Below are 21,851 nucleotides of genomic sequence, written 5' to 3'. Positions count from 1 at the left end.
GGGAGCTGCTCTGGTTAAAGGGTGGGTTGACAACCCTGTGCCCCATCTATGAGGTGCCCCCAAATTCAAATGCTGCCCCTGCCACTTACTGGCTGGGTGAAGTGTTTAAATTATTGGAGCTCTCTAAGCCTGTTTCATCATCTGTAAAATGGGAATAATGCTAGACCTGACCTAACTCAGTGAAAATTGTACAAGACAAAAGGTGTGCCTGATCCAGAGTAAAACTCCCGCAAATGTCCCCATTCTAACCATGGTTTTATTGGACTCCCTCACACCTGGGCCATCCCCGGATCCCTCATTGCTGCTGGGCACAACCCCGGGAAACATCTCTAAGACCGGCTGTCACTTCGAGCATCCTCTGCCTCCAAAGTCCCCAGCCCCTGACTCCAGGGGTCTGCTATTTGGCCCTGCCGCCTTTGTGTGATGGGAAGTTGTGCCTGAGCTGCCTTCCTCATGGCTGTGGTAATCGAGCCCAGGGGGAGCGTGCAGCAGGCCCCTCCCCGCCTCCTGCACCCCCCAGGCCTCCCTCCTTCACTATATCTCCCCTCCGACAGTCACAGCCTCAACGCTGTATTTAATCGCCTCCATTGTCTGCTCCACACAGGGTAATCTCGGCTCGGAACACATGTTAACAAATGGGCAAAGTTTTATCAGGAGCTGGGCCCCCCTCCCTGCTTCGTCAGATAAGATGCTCCAGCTTTCTGGGCTCATGCTTGGGAAGCTGCTCCCCGGGGGATCGATCCCTGAGCCGCAGCACTGTCTGCAGCGGGCTAGCAGGCAGGTGAGGGGGCAGAACCGGGGGCTCCAGGGAGCCGGGACAAGGCCCGCTCATGGGCTCTGCTGCTCCCTCGGCTGGCTGGGGACCCCCGGAGACTCTGTCAGCTGTGGGGCAGGGGGAGGCTTAGTTCAGGTCCCCCCTCTGCCTGTCCCTAACCAGAGGGTTCTGCACAAGTCACTTCCCTCCTCTGGGTCTGCGTCAGCGCGTAATGAAATAAGAAAAAAGCCACCTGCCTCTTATACAAAGTGAGGTTCAATGAGATTATGGGCACGCAGTTGCCTGGGGCTTAGCGGTAGATACTTGTTCTTTCTTTCCCACCTGTTTCCGTGTCCTAGGGCCGCGTAACAAAGCGGCTGAACGCCGCGGACGGTCACCCTCGCAGTTCTGGAGGCTGGAAGCCCAAGAGCAAAGTGCTGCCAAGGCCGCGCTCCCTCCGGGGACTCCAGCGAGAGCCCCGTCTTGCCTCTCCCAGCGTCCGGTGCTTGCCGGCAGTCCTGGCGGCCCTTGGCTTGTGCCGGTATCACTGTCGTCACCTGGTGTCCTCCCTCTGCACGTCTGGACTCTGTGTCCAGATTTCCCTCCTCTTATGAGGACATCAGTCATATTGGACTAGGGCCCATTCTCATCTTAACTTGGTTACATTTGCAAAGACCCTATTTCCAAATAAAGCCACAGGTGCTAGAGGTGAGGACTCCAACATATCTTTTGGGGGGACACCGTTCACCTCACAATACCACCCTTTGGCCAAGCCCTCCAGCTCAGGTAGTGCGGATCCTTGCTGCCCTGGGATGCAGCCTCCGCCACTAAGCTCACCCTGCCCGGGGTGCCCCATGCCTTGTCTCATCCATCCGGCCACAGCCCCGCAAAACGCGTGCTGCTATGGGACCCTTCTCTCCTCAGCTGCCTCACCCTGTGGTAAGCCAGAGACAGGCGTGTAAACAGATAATAGTGTTTGTGAGATGGGGCCACACCAGGGAGATGAGCATTTATGGGAGGGACAGTGTCCCTTCCACACTAAGGGGAAGTAAAATCAGGAAATCTTGTGAGGGATCAATTGAGCTGAGCCCGGAAGGATACAGAGATGAGACGGGCCTTCTGGAGGAGGGAACGGGGCAGGCAAAGGGCCCGAAGAAGGTGCTCTGGAGCTGCCCCGGGGGGTGGGCAGCCCTGGAGGCTGGGTCGGGGACTGAGTGTGTGCTGGGAGAAGATGGAGCTCCTTACAGATGAGGCTCTAAGGGGCAGCTGGACTGACACCCAGAAGAGCCAGGCTAAGGAGTATAGACTTGGTCCTGCGGCACTGGAGAGCCACCGAAGGTTGTAGAGCAAAGAAAATGGTGGGCTCAGATCTGTGGCTCGGAGGCCTGATCCAGCAGCAAGCACATTTGAAGGTTTTTGCCGAAGGGAGGGCTTTTCTATGTAGTGACACAATTATCAGTGGAATTTTAAAGAGCTGGAGAAGCCTGTCCACCAGAAATTTCCCAGTGGGGTCTTCAGCCCAGCTGGGCAGACAGCAGCCACACTGCCTCAGCTTCCTGGTCCTGATTTCTTCTTCCCGTGGATGATGGACATCAGCTTTGGCCCAGGATACGCAGGGGCCAGGGCCTAGCTGTCCTCCCTCCTCAGGGATGTAGCAAAGGGGCACGTATCACTGGCACCTGGCCCCGGCACCTGGCCCCTTTTGCCCCTGATTAGGGCATGAGGATCTGCACTTCTTCCCTGGCAACCGTCCCTGACCCCACTCCCGAGATTTCAACTTTCACATCCAAGACTAAGCTCTTCTGGTGGAACCTCCCAGAGATGGGCAGTGAGAGGCCCCGCAAGGCCCAGGCATCCATTTCTGTGTCCTATAAGTGGAATCATTTATTTCTGTCTTCTAATCTTGATTAAACCCACCTGCAAATGAGCCAGATATTAAATCCATGACCTTAATCTCCCTTCCCTCCCTGACCCTCTCTCCCTCTTTTCACCCCAAGAGCGGTCAATTTCGCGCAGGAGAGCGCTGAGCGATTGGAAAATTCTATTCTGGGCCCTCTCTGCTCGGTCCCCACCGCTGAGCGCCCTGCCGCCTCTCCTGACAGTTTCACTTTTAACTCTATTTACATTCTGGAAAGTACATAAGATTTCTATCATGTACTTTCCTAATGTCAATTTTCCCATGATGAGAGTAAGGCTGTAAACACCCATATTTTCATAAGCCTATTATAGTTCCCCATATATTCAAAGTAGGTGAGCGATGCCATCTCGAACTCCTCGGGCTGGTGGAAGTGGCGGGGACAGGAGGGGCGGGCCCAGGAAGTCAGCCCAAGGCGAACACTAGGAGCCGAAACTCACAGATGTCACCTTTATCGTTCACTGCGTGACCACACTAGTTTGGTGGCCTTTCTTCCACCCCTAACTCAGTACTATCTCTACTTATGATTGGTGCCATTAAAACCTGTTAGACTATTGACTCAAGACTATTGAAGCAAAAACCCAGAGAGCACGCATCCCCAAGCCCTCGTCACCCCAGGGAGAGACACCTTGGCCTGGCCTACTGGGCCCACATGGGATTGGGCTCTAGGTGCGGGACACCATCCCGATGCTCTGTAGGAGTGTGGGGACCTTGGGAGGGAACAGGATGCATTGGGTCAGCATGTGACGGTGGGACTTGAAGTCCTGGAGCTTCTGGGTGAGGGGTGGGTGAGGTTTTCTGGAGGACATCAGATGTCAGTCACCCAGAGGAGTTTTCTGATCAATGTCATTTTACCAGAGACCTCAGGCTCCTCCCTGCAGAACCCAGTTGTTGCAAAGCTCATGGGGGGAGGAGGGGGCTCTAGGATCCAGCAATGAACTGGATTGTGTCTCAACTGTAAGCCCCCTAAGTGCAGGGACGTGGCCGCCTCTGCCTCTGGCCCTTGACAAATAGTTGTTGAATGAATGATTGAATGAATGAATGAATGGTGTTTAAATACTTTTCACTTTGGGCTGAAGGAGTAACATTCACCAGAGGTAAAGCAGCAGAGTCTATGTGAAAGGGGGCAAGTTTGGGGTCAGAATCCTGCCTCCCACCTTTAACCCTTTCTAAGCCTGGGGTAGACAAACTTTTTCTATAAAGGACCCAACGGCTTTGCAGGCCCAGAGGTAAAATGAAAGCTCTTATGTGGGTACTTATATAACCACTTAAAATGTAATCATTTAAAAATATTGAAAATCATTCTCAGCTGGTAGGCCCTACAAAAACAGGTGACGGGCAGGCCTTGACCTTGGGGGCCACAGCTTGGCGAACACTGCTCTAAGCCTTGGTTCCTTTACCTGTAAGTTTTGACCAAACCTTGTCTTGCCGGTGGTTGTGGAGAGTCCCTGCCCCAGATGTAAGGTACCTGGCAGCGTTTAGCACTTGATAAGAGCCCAGCCCTAAAGCACTATGGCATGGAGAGCCCACCGGGTCCCAGGCACTCTGAGGAAGGAGCTCGTGAGCTCCGACCCTGGGGAGCAGGAACTGTTGAGGTCTCATTCCGCCGATGGGGAAGCGGGCGCAGGGCGGTGTCGCCGCCTCCCGGGGCAGAGCTGGGATGCGAGCCCAGGCGGTCGGGCCCCAGGGCTTGTGCACTTCGCCGCCATGGTCAGTTGCACTGGTTGTCTTCGTTGCCAATGTTAATTCTCATTTTCAATAATCCAAAGGCATCACAGATCGTCCCCAAACAGTGATGGCACACAAGCTCCTCTTTGAGTGTGTCATGCATTTGTTAGTTTTGTTTGGCCACCGATTTACCTCCTGAGTTACAACTGCTGGGGTCTGTTGGTTTGACATCTCTGAGCACAGGCTCGGGGACAGAAGGGAGACAGGCGAAGGGGAGAAGTTCCAGGGATGGCTGAGTTGAGTAGGAGGGTCATCCAGCCCACAAACACGCAAAGCGATTGTAAGAGTGGAATTCACAGCCAGGGCGTGGTCTGATTTCAGCCTGGAGGCAGGGAGATGGACAAGTTGACCTCTCAGGACTGCGTCCTGCCTCTCGCGGAGTGGGGAGTGTGCGTCCTCCAGAGAAAGTCCTTCATAGGTGTGAGTGTCCTCCTTCTAGTGTGGCTGCTCAGAACCCCCTTTTCAATTTTGTTTAAAATGGGCCGAAGTTGGAGAAACAGGATCTCAGAGGATTTACAACACACTCCCTCTGTCTGCAGGAGGCTGGGAGACTTTTAGAGCATTAAGGTGTTGGTGTTGTGGACTGAATGTGTGTGCCCCACCCGCACAATCCACGTGTTGAAACCCTAACCCCCAATGTGATGGTATCAGGAGGCGGGGCCTTTGGGAGGTGATTAGGTCATGAGATTGGAACCCTCCTGAATGGGGCTGTGCCCTTGGAGAGCTCCTTCACCCTGTGGGGACGCAGCGAGAGGACATCCATGGATGAAGCAGGAAGTGGGCCCTCACTAGACGCTGAGTCTGTCAGCACCTTGATCTTGAACTGCCCAGTGTCCAGAACTGTGAGAAGTAAGCCACTCCGTCTCTGGTGCTCCATAGTCCAAACTGACTAAGGCAGAAATAAATGGAACCATTCGCATCTTTAACTCTAATCAGGTTAGAGAGGCCAGTTCCAGAAACACACAACCAATTCAGAAAACAGTCCTTAAAATTCTCTTCTTTTAGAAGAGGCACCAAAGTCGGTATTAGTCCGGGCTCTCCAGGGAAACAGTTTCCATATGCATTGTTCATGAGAGGCTGAGAAGTCCCAGGATCGGCTGTCCGCCAGCTGGAGGCCCCTGAGAGTTGGGGGTGTGATTCAGTCTGTGTCCAAAGGCCCGAGGATCCGGGGATCTGGTGGTGTAAGTCCCAGTCCAGGGCAAGAGCAAGAGGATAGGAAAGGCTGCTCCCAGCTCCGCAGTGGAGCCTTTGTTCTGTTCAGCCCCCCATGGGGTGGCTGATGCCCACGCATCTTGGGAGGGCAACTTGATTGACTAAATCCATCCGTTCAACTGCCTGTGTCATCCAGAAACACCCTCGCAGACACGCCCAGAAATAACGTTTAATCTGAGCGCCCCGAGACCCGTTCAAGTAGACGCATAAAATTAACCCCTACAGTCGTACAAGAGAGGCTTTGGTTTGACCTGTCAAATGAAACGAGCACCGGAGAGTTGTGCTAAAAAGTTTCTGGAAAGAAAGAGACAGAGATAAAGAGGAAGAATGAATGAGAATTCCAAAAATACTAACAGTGACTTTCTCTGCGCGGTGGTTCACAGGAGGGAATTTATTTCCCTGTACAATTACTTGTATCATTTTTTATTTTCTATAATAAACAAATACTCATCTTGACATCCCCAAAGGGAGAAGTCATTAAAGATAAAGATATTGATAAGAGTAGGGCTGTGTCTTTCTTCCGGAGCCCAATAGGAAGTTACCTTCTCGGTGTACAAACCATTTCGTTTGTACAGGGGACGTTTGTCATCCAGGTCTTTCCCTGACTTCCCCTTATCTTGCTGACAAAGAGAGGGATGGAGAAGGGGACTCTGGGCGAGTGAAGCCTGCGGGAACATGACTCCAGCGGCCCGTTGCAGAGGGCGGTAATCACAAGAATCAGTTTGGGGAATGAAATACAACGCCAGGCCTTGTAGCCAGGGGATGCCAGCTGAGCAGTGTGATTTTGAGCTCTGTGAAACCCTAGAGTCCTATCTGGACCGGGGACAACTAACTCAAGGTGACCTATATGCAGGATTCTAATCAAAATGTGGAATCAGAGTCGGAAACCCGGGCACGCTAAGTGGCAAGGGTTAGTGATAAAGCTACAGAATCCTACCTGTGGTGGTTCTTGCTCTGTAAGATCATCTGTTTGAATGTTGAACAGTTGTGTTGATGTATCCCTTTCATTAAAGCAGTAGATGGCACCATGCCTAGCTCACCATAGGCACTATAAAATGTCAGTGATTCCCAGATACCATTCCTGGTGCTGGATCCACTACAGTGAACAAAAGAGATAAAGTCCATTCCCTCATGGGGCTGACATTCTAGCGGGGGGGGGGGGGGGCAGGAGGGAAGGGGGTAGGAAGGTATATATAAATGATAATAAACAAATGGATAAATGTAAAATATAGCATCAGGCAGAGAAGTAGCACTATAAATAATAAAGCTATTTTAAGGATAGAGAGAGAAGTTAGGTGGGAATTTAGAGAATGTTAGACTGGGTGATCGAGGAAGGCTTCTGCGATGACATGACAGCAGAGATCAAAATGAAATGAGTAGATAAGCTATGTGCAAAGCTAGGACAAGAGTGTTCTAGGAAGAAGTAACAACCAGTGCAAAGGCCCTGGGGTAGAAATGAGTTTGGGGTGTTTAGGGAAGAGCGAAGAGGCCAATGTGGCTGGAATGGAGTGAGCCAGAGGGGGCGGTAAGAAGTGAGGTTGGAGTGAGAGGCAGGGTCTAGACCATGCCAGCCTTCTGGACCATGAGAAGGCTTTGCCTTTCACTGTCCATTGTGATGGGAACTACTGAGTGCTCAGAGTAGGGCAATGGCATGATTTGATTGATGTTTCAAAGGGACCTCCTGGCTATCTGTGATCTCAGGTAAATATCTTGTATTAGTCTGCTATTGCTGCATAACAAATGACCACAAACTTAGAAGTTTAAAAAAGTCCCCATGTTTCTAATCTCATAGTTCCTAAGGTCCAAAGTCCGAGTAGGCTAGGTTTAGTTCTCTGCTCTGGGTTTCACAAGGTCAAAACCAAGATGTTGGCTGACTGGGTTCTTATCTGGAGGCTCTGGGGGAGAACCCATGTCTACACTCATTCGGGTTGTTGCAGAATTCAGTTCCTTGTGGGTGTAGGACTGAAGTCTGTGTTTGCTTACTGCCTGTTGACCTGGTTGCTCTCTGCTCCTATAAGCTGCCAGCTTTCCTTCTTCAAAGCCCTCAAGGGCATGTGGAGGCCTTCTTGGACCTTGAATCTCTTTCACCTACACAATGTGATCTATGGTTTAGCTCTGCCTGCAGCAACGCTATTTGGGTATGTGCAAGTTTCTAACATGGAACCTGAAAATATAGAGTTATGGAGTTGACAGTACCAGTCTCCACTGCACTCTTTTGAAGCATTTATTAAGCACTTCTGTATTCCTAAGAGTGTTGTGTATTATGGAAGGATTAAAAAAACAACACACAACAATAGACAATTTTGTCTCACTAGGGAGCTGGGACTAATGATGCAGAGAGCAGGCAGTGGATTTGGTAAAATACAAGCAAGCTCAGTGCTAAAGGCTACAAAGCGGGAAGATTCTGGCAGGGGTGTGATTCTATGTTGACGCATCTCCTGCCAGACCAATTTCTAGCTCTTTTCGGGTGCCTGGCCCAGCCACTAGCAGGTGCTTCATAAATATTTGTCCAGTAAGTGAACAAATGAATGAATCAATGTGCTTTAGTTTTTCTACTTGGAGAATAGGGGTGTTGGCCTCCCCGTAGGCTTGTGGGAAGGTCAGATACAGAAGGACATGTACACTTGGCCAAAAGCAAAGCAGGTTCAAACATCAGTGTTGTCTATTTGGGGGAGTGTCAGGGGTTGGCTTTAACATGCCCCAAAGAGAGATGTGGGGAAGACGATTCACATCAAAGGCAAATACATGACCAGCATTCCTAAGAAATGCCCCAAGTCCCCTGGGAGGAAAGGCAAGGGTCCCATAGGGCTGGGTGGACATACTGAAGGCAACTCACATTTTTCAAAACCCAACAGAGGATCTCTCTGCTTGGAGCCTGCTCAGGACAGAGCCCAGTTCTGCCCTTGAAGAAAGCCAGCATCCCTTGGGTCTAGGAATAATATTTTCGTGACAACAATGGTCTTTATTCATAATATCTCCAAACTAGAAACCACCTCCGTGCCCCTCCATGGTAGAGTGGATAAACAAATTGTGGCATTTCTTATAATGGAATACTACCGAGGAAACATTTATTTTACAGCACAAACTACTGATAAGTGTAGCACATGGCTGAGTGTCAAAAACATCATGTTGAGAAAAAGTAGCCTGACACAAAAAGGGCACATCCTGCATGATTCTGTTTATATGAGGGTCAGGATGAAGCAAAGCTAATGTGTGATGGAGACGCCAGCGCAGAGGTTATCCTGGGGCTGGGGGGGGGGGGGGGGCGACTGGTAAAAGGCACGAGGGAGCTTCCTGGGGGGCTAGGGATGTGCTCTATTTGGATCTGGGTGGTGGTTACATGGGTGCGCAATATGTAAAAATTCATCGAGCTGTTCACTTGAGATTTGTGCATTTGGCTATAAATCATACCTATAAAAAGAAGTAAAACCGCTCCGGCAGTGATCGCATCCACCATGGACTGAGTGATGCGTTAGCACTGTGCAGCTATTCTCTCCAACCCTGGGCGGTAGGCATCGGGATAAAAAGGCTGCGGCTTCAGATCCCAAGAGCTCAGAGTTAGGAAGGCGCAGGGCAGGATTCCCACCGGTTTCATGGCCTGACTCAAGCCCTTTCCTGTGAGAAAGGCAGCTGGTCTGGGGTGGGGCTTACCCGAGACTTGCTTGCCTGCAGCAGGCACGTCATTGCTTCCTAAGTTGAGCTAGAAGCATCCAGTTGTTGGCGTGTCCCCTCTCTGCGCCTGAGCTCTTTGTCTCTGCTGACACACTAGCCCCAGACATGGTCTGTGCCACCTTTGCCTAGAGGCCCCGTCCCTCTCCCTCTCTTCACTAGACAGCAGGAAGCCTGGGGCCCTGGAGGAGGGAAATAAAATGACCCCGCTCACCCCCCGCAGCCCACTTGCTCCCCACCTAACCCCTCCACTCAGTAAGACGTCTACAGCCTCCAACCTGGCCTCCAGCAGGAGAAAGTTCGGTGGTGAGCGAATCAGGCCCACAGCCTTCGGTGACAAGCAGGCATTCTATAACTGAACAGCGGTAATAGGCTGATGTTTATCTTGCAGGATGGGTGCATTTAATAAAGTATTAATATGAAGACCAGATTGCTTCTCCTGCCAAGCAGGCAGAGCAAGATTAGCAAGGAGGGAGGCGCCCCGTGCTCCCAGGGAGGGGGGAGCCCCAGAGACTTCCTTTGTGAGCCGGACTCCTTTGCTGTGCAGAGCAAATGCATTCTGCCAAGGGCGGCTGGGAAAGGGCTTTCTCCTAGGATCCTCCTACCACAAAGGCAGAGCAGGTCCTGGAGGGCGGGAAAGATGCTCTGAAGGAGGGAGCGGCTCCATTCTGATGACAGAGAAGTTTGAGTGGAAGTCAGGTGTTGGGTGCAGCTGGGGTAATGTGGAGGGAGAACTTTCAGCCGCCTACAATCCCGGCTTCAGATGGCAGGCCCTGATGTTTGGGGACTCTCTGTCTCCTGCGCCTGGACTCCTGAGCACATATTTATACCTTCCAGAAGTCTGCTTTGCTCTCTTTGCTGCAGGGTTTCTTAACCTTGGCACTGCTGACATTTGGGGCTGGACGATTCTTGGTTCGGGGGGGCATCGTATGCATTGCAAGATGTTTAGCAGCAACCCTGGTCCAGACCCAACTGATGCCAGTAGCATCCCCCACCACCAGTAGGGACCATCAAAAATGTCTCCAGACATTGCCAAATGTGCCCCGGGGGCAACAGTTGCGCCTGGTGGGGGCCCCTCTGCTTTTATTGGACTATTTCCAATGGCTGCTAGAAGGCAGAGGCAGGATCTCGATGGCCAGTAAGGCTGCCGCCCTGAAAACTGAGCCTCCAGGCCTGGCGTGGCTGAGCTCAGGGGCTTCCATTCTGCAAAAATGAGCCCGTTCCTGACCCATCAGCCGAACACGCTGTCATCCGAGTTTATTTAAAACCGACGCAGACCCAGAGAGCAAAGCCACGCTTCCTTCAGACCATCTCTTAAAAGAATAGGTTGAGGGAGACAGAACTGCCACTGAGCAAATTCTCTTTGCAAATGTCCAGGCCCTTTGGACATGAGAAAATGCAGTCTAATGCGAGTTGCCTTTTGGGGAGAGAAAAATTAAAGACCCCCAAAATTAAGGATTCCTTTATTGTGCCTTTAGCGTCCGAGCTCAGCAATTAATTCTTCTATGCTAAAGGACTCCTGTGTTTATGAGGCATTATTATTTCATGGAGGCTCGTTTTAAATTGCAATTTTTTTCATTAAGTTGCCTCTTTTTACTGATGAAGACCAGTTTATAACCCAGCTTAGACTGTGTTCCTTGAGTAATAACTATTTTTCTTTTAAAATAGTCCTTAATAACCCATCATCCATATTTTAAATTTTATTCCAAGTCGGAGAAGCCTCCCTGTTGCTCATGAGCCTGTCCTCCTGATTCTGAGTCATGTCCAAGGATGCGGGGCTGCCGGGCCCTCTGTGTGGAGCACTCAGCTTTAAAAGCCTCTGAGAGGGACACGAATGGCCTCAGTGACTGGGTTCTCAGCCCCTGTGCTCCCGAGCTTACCTGAAACAGCCAACAAAAATGGGCCATCTGCCCCCACAACTTTCTAGCAAAGTCCTTAACGCAGTCTTGCGGGTAGAAGGGGACAAGGGTCTGGAGAAGTGGGGTTGAGGCAAGAGATTGATGGGCAGGCTCTGGGTGAGCACTGTGTCCACATGCCAGGCACTGGACGGAGCCCCTGGCCTGGGCCATGTCCCTGCATCCACTTGCCCCATTTGGCAGAGGTCGAAGCTGAGGCTCAGAGCAGAGAAACAGCTTCCTTGGGGTTATTGTGGTAGAGTCAGAAGCTGTCCCCAGGTCTGTCTTGTCCCCGGGCCCAAGGTCATAGTCTCTCAGCACCAGTGGCCTTTGACAATATCCCCATACAGAGAAGGAGGACAACTTTTTCAATCACTTGTCGGCTTTTCAGATCACTTTCCTCTGTACTCATCTCAGTGTCACCACTGACCTGAGAAATAAGCACCATGAGCCCCTTTTTCAGATGAGATGGCTGAGGTCCAGACACGGGGAGGGACTTGCCCTCTGTGTCCATTACAGAAGGAGGTATCCAGGGCCTTGGCTTCAAGGTCTGGGCTATTTCCTTTTCTTCCTGCCACTATGTGTGATTTCCCCATTGTCGGCAGCACCCTGCAGGCCCTGTCCCCAGAGAGGGCACTGCAGAGACCGTGGCCAGTCAGGGTGTCTCACAGGCATCCTGCATCACATCGGTCTCTCAACCTTCCTCCCTCCCAGCAGTTCCGGCTGTTCTGTGAATGCTGGACTGGTACAGGGATAGGGAAGTTGTGGTTCCTCTCACCTGCCCTCAAGGACATAGAGAAAGTTCCAGAAGGTGACAGCAGGCTGTCAGATGAAAGACAGAGACAAGACCAGGGTGTGCTGGAAGGGTCACAGGACTGATTCAGGACACCTGGGTCCTGGTATTAAAATTGCATGTTAATTGTCTCTGTGACCTTGGCCAAGGCCCTTCTGTTCTCTAGGCCTCAGTTTACCCATCTGTATAACAAAAGACTTTTAATTCAAGATCACGAAGGCCTCTTCCGTATGATTTTCTGTAATGGGGTACCATGGTTTGGGAATCCAACTCAATGACAGTGTATAACCCGACTCGTTGATTTATTTTGTTGCCTATTTATTCATCTGTTTATTTGCTTTTTTTTCCCCCACCAAGAACCTAGTGAGTGCCTACTATGTGCAATCTATTAGCAGAATAGCTCCTGTAACAAAGCATCCCAAAGTTTCAGTGGCTTGACACAATACTTTTTTATTTCCCACTCATGTCACTGTCTGTGAGGGACCCTGGAAGAGCATGGCTTCATGCTGTCATTCAAGTACCCAGATCCTTTCCATCTTATGGCTCTGCCCTCTCCCAGGTCCTCCGAGCCCTCTTCATCCATGCAGCAGGTAGAGAGGGGGGGTGTGGGCGATGGCGTGAGAGGTTCCTAGGGGCCAGCCTGGAAGCCATTATCCGCCCCCACACACACTAGGATTTAGTTACATGGTCCCACCAAACTGCAAGGGAAGCTGGAAAATGTAGTTGGGCTGAGTAGCTGGAAGGAAGAGGAAATGGAGTTTGGGGAGCACACACAGCACAGAGCAAGCACTGGGACAAGCAGGAGGACACAAGGGTCCAGATGGAGACGTGACTGGCAAGTCCAGCATCAGTCTCTTGCAGAAATCTATTCCCTTTGCCCTGTTGTCAACCAGGACGTGCTGCCTAATGAATCTCCTCCCCAGTCCCATCACTGTCCCTTGCAGACACCTCAGAGGCAAGGGCACTGACTGAACACGTCCTCCCTTCTCCGGCCTCAGTGTCTCCCATATTTAAGATGGGGTGAAAATGCCCCATACTGGCTCTCCAGGGAATTGAGGAGCATCCGGTGCCCACAAAGGACCAGAGAACACCCTCCTCAAGCTTTTTATTAATAGTACAGCCACATCATTATTAATAATGAAACACAAATTAATAATGAATAAACAAACTAACGATAAATAATACATATGTCACAAATAATACATTACTACTACAAGGCTTCTGAGCATCTATGGCCTCTGACAGAGGAGAATTTTATTAGCTGGCTGGAGATCACTTCAGAAGAGCCTGGGAGATCGGGGCAGGGAATGGATACCCAAAGGTGGCAGGCACACCTCCCTACAAAGAAGTCTGCAAAATGTTTGAGGTCCCTGGAGGCCCAGAGCTGAGTTGACTTTCTGCTGGGGGGAGGTGAGAACCAGGAGTGAGGGTGGGACCTCCCCTCTGGATATTCTCTCGTGGCTCAAATTTAGGGAGGGAAATTCATAGCCCAATAAAGCAAAAAACATCCAGCCCCAACAGAATTGGATGTTATGGCCAACATTAGGCCAGCGGAAGGTATCTGTAGAATGTGCTTGCTTGTCCCCGGGTTCGTTCGTTCATTCATTCATTCATTCATTCATTCATTCATTCATTCATTCATTCCGTATGCCTTGACTGCCAACAGTGTGGCCAGAAGCATGCTGAGCGCGAATAATGCAGTTATGGAGACATGCTTTTGCCTGCCAGGAGCTCAGTCCATGGTGGTGGCAAAAAGGGGTGTCACCATGCAATGTGTTAGGGCTCTGGTAGATGCTATGAGAAGGACACTTCACCCAAGGCTGGGGGTGCTGGGTGTGGAGTATGTGCTAGAAGAGGCCTGTAAGATAAGTGATGTCTAAGTTAAGACTTAAAGGGTTTATCAAAGCATTTGGGGGGGGGGGGGTCAAGTGATGGTAGGTGTTCCAGACAGAAGGATGGCAGGTGCATAGACCCAGCAGCCAGAGGAAGTCGGGCATATTTGGGGAGCTCAGGACGGCTGAGGCTCAGCATGCAAAAAGCAGAGGGACAAGAGATTGAGCTGAGGATGAGCAGGCCATGAGGAAGGGGTCTGGACTTGGTCCCAGAGGCAGTGGGAAGACAAAGAAGGATTTGGATCCGGGTGTGACATCGGTACACTGGGCTGTGGCATGATCCCCATTAATCCAGGGCTGCACAGCTCACCAAGCCCCGTCTTGCGCCCTGTTCCTGTGTTGGTTCATTCATTAGTTATTCATACAGAGCGCCAGCTGAGCACCCACCACGTGCCAAACATTATACAGGGAACTGGGGATGCACACCAGGTCCCTGACCTTAAATAGCACCCAGTCTGATGGTAGAGACACACAGAAAGGACCACATGTATATTACAGTGTGAGGCGACAGGCTGTGATTGAGATGTTTACACGGGGGAGCATCGGACTCATATAAATCAGGGACCAGGTGACTGTTGCTTTGAACCTGAAAGGACACATGAACATTTTTCTAGATGAACTCAGAGGAGAAAGACTTTCTAGGAAGAGGGAACAGCACAGGCGAACAGAAGAACCTGAGGTCTGGAAGGGCTGGTGGGTGGGTTTCACGGTGGCACCAATGCCGTGTGAGACTGGCTGAGGTGGAGGGGCCAAGAGAGGCAAGCGACCCAGTTGGCCGTGGCCAAGTCTGAACTGAATCCTGAATTGGAAGGCAATGGGTGGGGAAACTGAATGGTATTAACCAGAGAAATACCACTGGGACTCCAGTGTGGTGGGTGCGTGGGAGGGACAAGGCTGGAGGCTGGAGACCAGCGAGCTGGCTGTGCAGGGTCCTGGGGAGGACCGTAAGGGCCCAAACCCAAGCAGGACCGGTGTGGGACAGGGGCAGTTTTTGGGGTTTTTTAAAAATATATCTTTATTGATTTCAGAGAGAGGAAAGGAGAGGGAGAGAGAGAGAGACAGAAACATCGATGATGAGAGAGTCATCGATCAAGCCCACAATCGGGCATGTGCCCTGACCGGGAATCGAACCCTGATCGCCTGGATCCCAGGTCAATGCTCAGCTGCTGAGCCAGGCCCGGCCGGGCAAGGGGCAGTTCTGAGAGGAAGGATGGACCATCTCAGACACAGACGAGCTGTTAGCTTCCCCTCTGCGCTCAGAGGCCTTCTTTTTTTAAAAGCCCCTCCACCCTGTGCCCCACCTCTCCCCCCAGTTCCTACTAACAAGGAGGCGACGCTGGAACCCTGTTAGCCCCGCGTGGGAAGGCGTACTCCACAGCGCCCTCTCTACCTGCCTGAAGGTATCGCTCCAGGAACTGGTTTGTAATATTTATTCCGATGGAAATTCTGTGACACCGGGAGCCCAGGGAGGCTGTCACCAGTGCCACGCTGCGGTATTTCTCTCCGTGAGGTGGGGTGACCTTTCTTCTTCATGAGTGGCGGGGCGTGGAGCTCCCATTGTTACGTGGAGATAAATCCCTGCACCCACAGAGGGGGAGGGTGGCATGAAGAATTCGTGTGACCCTGACTCCCGGGGTCACCGCGGCAGGGCCTCGTATCCAGCTGGTGGTGCTGCTGCGACCACCTGACCGGTCCGTCTGCCCGGCCAAGTCTTGGCGTGGCCCACGCCCTCGAGCAGGCGGGTCCTCGCATTCCCTGCACCACTTCTGCATTTCCAGACACAGAAGTGTCCTGAGGGAGCTCTTCCTCTGACAGCAGACACAGCTCCTGCCCCTGAGGGAAAGCTGGTGGCCCATTGCTTTCAATTCTTCCCTCATTACTTTGTATCAACACGTGATGGCTTGGGCGACAAGACAGGCACTCCTGGGCCAAGGTAGCTTTCCAGAGCTGGGTTCAGAGGACGGTATGTCAGGGATGCGATGAAACAAATTCAATGACCCAGCTTCAAGTCTCTCAAGGCCCTGGAAAAGTTCTCAGACACACCTTCCTGGCCTCTCCTCTGCTGGCTTTGAACTTGCCCTTGGCCTCCACCGTCCGTCCTTCCGCCGCCCCCTTGTGGAGGTGTTGTGTTGTGTTCTGTTGTTCTGACCTGGTGCCTGTCTGATCCCACCACGCCCCACGTAAGATTTCATGTGTCCTTCTGGGCATCTAACCCCACTACCCACTCCTGCTCTCACCTTCTCCATTTGGAAGCCAGGGGTAGGGGCTCCTGTAGACTGGTGGAGGGGAGTTAATTCAGGATCAGTGGACCCCCCTGCCAAGCCTGATGGACGCCCGGTTTCCTGTTCCAAGGCCCTGCCCTCCAGTGGTCCAGCCAGTGCCCCCTTGCATTCTGCTGCTTTCATTCATGGCTTTTGCTGCCTATGGTCTTTGCTGGAGCCAACGTGCCATTTGCCGACTCACTGTTGCCTAAATTCTACCACCCCTGATGGGGCGGCCGCTCACCACCCAGTGCCGATTTCCTCTGTTGGACAGAGCTCTCCTGCCTGGCCTCCATGAGAGGCCACTGGATACTCCTACGTGGCACCACCACGGGTCCAAGCAGATGTGGTCAGAGAGGAGGACCCGAAGGCACCTGAGGTCAGGGGGGGCCCTGGAGCGGCCTAGGCCAAGGCTCACAGGGAGGAGGTGCTTCTGAGAGGCCCCTCTCGGAACAGCGGCCACTCTAATGATGGGATGGTCTAGGTGGTGGGCGGGATTAACTTGTCCCTGCCTTCAGCACAGGGACTGTCCCAGGCACGTGGGCAACCTGGCACATGGACACAGCCCCGAGCCCTGTGCAGCAGGGAACGTGCACTGACTATATCATCGCAGGTGCTGTGCGGTGTCCCAAGTGGGAGCAGGAGGGGTGTTTGGGGCTTTGATGGCCTAGGGAGTCAGGGAGAGTTTTCTTGAGGAAGTGAGATTTCCATTCATCCTTGAAAAGTGAGCAAAATTTACCCAAGCCAAGAGTGAGGGCTCGGGGCAGAAGGGACAGCTTGTGCTGGGCCCAGGGTCGAGAGAGAAGCTGCAGGTGAGAGAGCGGAGAACACAGCAGGACTGGGATGGGGCGTGGGAGCCGAGAGGGACCCGGGACGCGGGAGAGCGGGGTGTGGCCAGGGAACTGCAAGAGGATTCGGGGCCTTTCTGACGGGGCACTGGGAAGCTCAGAAGGCCCTCGAAGGCCAGGGGTGTGCATCTCCGAGAAACCACTGTGGCTGCTGGTGGAAGCTGATGGAAGGGCGTGAGTGGCTGCAGGAAGTCCAAGACAAATCCTCATCTCGCAGCTTCCCTCCTTAACCCCAGCTTCCTCTCTGACCACCCCCTGCACACCCGAGCGCCAGGGAGGTCAGCGCCCACTCCCTCAGCCCTTACAGCTGGTCGAGGGAGCCGTGGTCACCCCCATTATGGAAACAGGCAGAGAGGTTTAAGTGAGTTGCCAGGGCCACCCATGGGCCTGGTGGGATTATAACTAGGGTGACCAACTTGTTTTAGTTTGCCACTCTTGTGCCGGAAAATCCCTTGGCCCTGGGCAGACTGAAACATCTGGTCACCTTAATGTAATTTATGTCTCTTTTCAGTGTACCCCACCCATGGAAACCCTTGCCAACGCCTATCTATCTGTGGGGCCAGACATGAGCTGGACACCTAGAAACGTCCCCTCCGAGCTGGGAAAGGGAAGGGGGCGATGCTAGGATATTGCGCGTCGAGTTTCCAGGCAGAGGAGCCATTTGTCATCACCTCATTGGGAGGGCGCCGGTTCCTAAATATTGCCTGCGATTTTGCTAAATGTTTCTTAACGGAAGCGGTCTAAGTGCTGTCGGAGATAGAGCAGAGAGTGATGGCAGCCTTCAGGATAATGAACTGCTTAGTTAAGATGAATCCGTGCCACTCCTGATCCCGCTTCTCGATACCGCGCGTGGGGGTGGGTGGGTTACGCAGCGAGGCTGCCTGGTGGCAAAGTCGATGCTGAAAAAGACAGAGCTCTGTCTTTAGCTGGTGGCCTGATTAATTGGTGGCCTCGGAGAAATGGCGTGAGTTGTCCTGGAAATGAAGGTGGCAAGATTCAGGCTCAAACATCTGACATGGGATTGAATGGAGCAGGAAGGCCCTAAAAATCCAGCTTATCCTTCATCTTACAGAGGAGGAAACTGAGGCCCAGAGAGAGAGACAACCTGCCCAAGGTCCCAGAGCTGGCTGGCAGCATAGCTGAGACCAGAACTCATGTCCTACGTGACCTCAGCACGTTGCATGACTCTTCTCCGGGTGATAGCGGGAGGTGGTGGAACTAGATTGGCTTCAGAGTCGGGCAGATGGGTTCAAATCCCAGGCTTGCCGCTTACATCGCAGCGGCATTGGGCGAGGCACTCTGTGGCTCTGAACCACAGTTCCTCCCGTGACGGAGGAACATCCACAGGGTGGTGTGAGGATGGAGAGTGCACACGTAAGGAAGCTCAGAAAGCAGCGCTTGTCCAATTCTGATTTTAACACTCTCGATATTAATGGAGCTCGCGTTCCGGAAGGAGAGGCACATGTGCAAACAGGCAATTACACTCCAGTGACATACACGGCGACCCAGCATCGTGCAAGGCGCGCACCGGTTGTTGCGAGAGCCGATGAGAAACTGGGAGCGAAAGTGCTGGGAAGACTGGAGAGTGCCCTGCGCCTGGGGAGGAGATTTTACTCCTTAGAGCCCAGGCTTCCTACCTGCTCTGCAGCCTGGAGCCCGTCCATCACTTCGGGGGGGGGGGGGGGGGTGCTGAGAGGAAGAGCCACAGCCAGGAATGGTTCACCCTGTCCTCCACCTTCTGTGGCTCCAAGTGGGGGACCTCGGGAACCAGAGACCCAGTCACTTCTGCCTCAGCTTGGAGAGGTGTCTACCATTACACACGCCCGCTGGGTGTGAACCTGTTCCCCGCTGTGCATTCCTGGAGGGCAGGGCAAGTCCTGAGCCTCCTGCTTCTCAGGTCCGGAGCAGTGGGGGCAAACTTTGTGGCTGAATGAATGAAGAAAGGAGAGGGCAGAAGATCCGTCCTCCCAGTTGGCTCTGATCTCTGTGCTCTTAGACCACGTGGCTCTGGGGCTCCCTGTGAGCCTGACTTCTGACCTAAGTTAGAGGCTTCCCAGGGGTGATCCCCATGTCTTACCCCCTCACCCTGGGCGTTGGCACCTGAAGCCTTGGACCATGGAGGTCGAGTCTGACTTCAGCTTCCACATTGGTCCTCCCCAGGTTGATTTTTGTTTTTGTTTTGTTTTTTGTCCTGGAATATCGTAGCCATTAAGCTCCAGGCAGAGGTCAGGGCCCTGGGCTCGATCCGGTCAGGTTGCCTGCACAATTGAAATCCCCGAGCCCATCCTGGCTAGTTTTCTCATTAAGACGATTGGACTGGATTGATCCATTAGGTCGATGGCTGGACATCAGCCGGTGGGAAGCCAATCAGAGGAACCTGGATGATAAACCCAAGAAGGACGTCCCCTGCCGAGCTTGGATGGGGCTCTGGGAGGCAGGGGAGAGGCTGGACTTGGTGTGGAGGCAGCAGTGTTCCCCAGGGCATGGCACCAGGGTCAGAGTCCCAGGGGTGGCTGGGGACAGCTGTTGGTGAGAAGTAACATCTGGAGCTTGCAGAGGTTTGAGGGTTCTCCCCAGGCACTCAGCCCATAATCACCTCCCACCAGGTCACCACCCCAGGGCCCAGAGTTGGAACTGCCTCTCCCCTTGGGTGGCAGGGTCTGTGTAATGAAAGATTAGGGGTCCGGGAAGCAAACAACCGTCCCCTGGGGCCCTCCTCCCTTTTCATCAGGAGTAGTTTGGTTACGAGGCTGGGAATGGAGGGATCTGAGCGCCTGGGACACCGTGTCCTGATGTGGATTTCCCAGGACCCTGGCTGCATCGAGTGCTGCTGGCATTTAGGGAATGGCTAAGGGACCCGTGCTCAAGTAGGTTTGGAAATGTGAGATTAAATGCGTTCTAGCCGCTCACTTCCTGCAGGGCCTAGCAGGCTAACGGGCATCCACGGCTCTCTAAAGGGGGGCACGGAGGTGTAGCGTTTGACACAGAAGGGTTTCTCTGGGCGATCTTACACATTGAGGCACTTCCTTCAGGTGCCAGCAGGCCCTGCGTTCACAGAAAAATTCATCCCAGGGAGAAAGGTTAGGACGCGAGGGATCCACGGGAGCCAGGGAATCTCCCAGGAAGAGAACCGTCAGTGAGACGGGAGCGGAGGGTGATGGCCCATTCTGGCTCAGTTAGGGGTCACAAGCTACAGAGAGAGCAGCGCCCCCCAGCGACGTGTCGGCCCTCTCCACCCGGCAGCCCTCCGGGCCTGCTCCCGCCCTCACCTCCCCACTCTGTTTTTTCCCATAGGCTACTTGACTGTCAACATTGAGCCTCTCCCACCCGTGGTGGCCGGTGATGCCGTGACCTTGAAGTGTAACTTCAAGACGGATGGTCGCATGCGTGAAATCGTGTGGTACCGGGTAAGTAGCCTGTCTGGGGACCCACCCAGCTGGGCTATGTCGTCAGCTCTAACCCAGCCCTGGGCTGTCCTGTGCCTGTGCCCTCTGCCAGGTGGGGATCCTCCGCCGAAACCCTCCTGCAAGACCGCTCTGCTCGGCCTTTCCTTCTGCTCTCAGGATCTCTCGTTCCGGTCTCTTTGTGCCTATGATGCCACTATGCTCAGGAAACCCCGCTAGTACCAAGGACACTGTGGGTGTAACGACCCAGGGATGTTGTGGGTGGAATTTTGGGCAGGAGGCTTTCGGTAAGAAGAGCAGGATAGCTTCCTGCCTTCTTAAAAATCAAATTACAGAGCTAGTCTGCCTTCTAATCCATTTTACAGAGGACTAGTGCTGGTGTCTGGCACCCTAAGTTTAGGTCCGAGAAGGGATGTCATTTGAGACCCGCAGATGCCCACCTGCCCAGGGCCCAGGTATTGGCAGCAGGAGGACTGGCTCGTGGTCTTGGGCGCAAGTGTTGGCCTTTCCAGGCACTGACAGAACCCTTCGTGTGTCTGGACTGGGCATCCCGGACGGGTCTCCTTTTGCCACCGGGAGTCGGGGCTGGCTAGGCTCAGGAGGGGGTCCGGTGGCATTGACATTCCTCTTGCAATTAACGTGGGGTTTGCACAGAGCAAGGGACCGTTGTCTTGGGACCGGGTTCGGTGGAGAACTCCCCTTCATGATCTAAAACAGAGGTTGGCAGAGTTTCTCAGTGAGACCCAGAGAGTAAATATTTTCCCCTCTGGCGACCATATGGTCCCTGTCGCAGCAACTGAGCTGGGCTGTTGCTGTGTGAACACAGCGACAGACAGCGTGTCAGCTGAGGGGCATGGCTGGGTTCCCATAAAACTTTACTCATGGAGGCCGAGACTGGCATTTCACATAATTTTCACGCATCACAAAATACTCTTTATTTTTTCAATCATTAAAAAAATGATTTTAAATAAAAAACATCCTGGGCTTGAAGGCTGTACAAAAACAGGTTGTAGGCAGATTTGGTCCCATTTGGGTCATAGTTTGCCAGCCCCTGACATAAAATAGCACTTCTCGAACCTTTGTAAGATGCGTCACCCTTTCTTCAAGTGACCAATGATGACACAGTCAAATGGGGCTGCTCTCCGTGGAGTGGACGGAGCATGGAGGAGAGAGTGGGGGTGCGGTGGGGAGCGCAGGGTGAGAAAGGAGGGCGTGGGCACAGTCTGGTGATCAGGCATCTAAAACTGGTTCCTTCGCTCCTTCAAGTTCTGTCCGCACCCACAGCGCAGCGCGTGGGACCTGCTGGACCACCCTCCCTTTCACAGCGTGACTCAGAACCGCCCCCCTCAGCCTCCGCCTTGCTCCTGGTCCAGTCCTGCGCTGAAGCACCCTGCCCTTGCATTTCCTTCTTGCAGTTTTGGTCCTTAATTCATCCTTTGCTGGTCACTGCTGTTTGGTTGGCTCCAACCCAGACTCCTTG

At 52.9% G+C, this 21,851-nt stretch overlaps 1 protein-coding gene across 1 annotated transcript in view; it reads left to right on the top strand.

The window, feature by feature from the left end:
• The window catches only part of LOC148092349 (uncharacterized), an 83,212-nt gene extending 62,549 nt beyond the window's left edge, over window positions 1-20,663 (top strand). The window contains exon 2 of the mRNA XM_087820812.1: window positions 20,262-20,663. Within this exon, the coding sequence (XP_087676938.1) occupies window positions 20,262-20,590 (329 nt within the window). The 3' untranslated portion in view covers window positions 20,591-20,663. The remainder of the gene's footprint in view (window positions 1-20,261) is intronic.
• The last annotated feature ends 1,188 nt before the right edge of the window (window positions 20,664-21,851 follow it).

The sequence above is a fragment of the Miniopterus natalensis genome, chromosome 9 (genome assembly GCF_054644295.1).
Source record: "Miniopterus natalensis isolate mMinNat1 chromosome 9, mMinNat1.hap1, whole genome shotgun sequence".
In the NCBI taxonomy this organism is placed as follows: Eukaryota; Metazoa; Chordata; class Mammalia; order Chiroptera; family Miniopteridae; genus Miniopterus; species Miniopterus natalensis.
The sequence above is the reverse complement of the archived record's forward strand: the minus strand, read 5'-3'. Positions and strand labels throughout refer to the sequence as shown.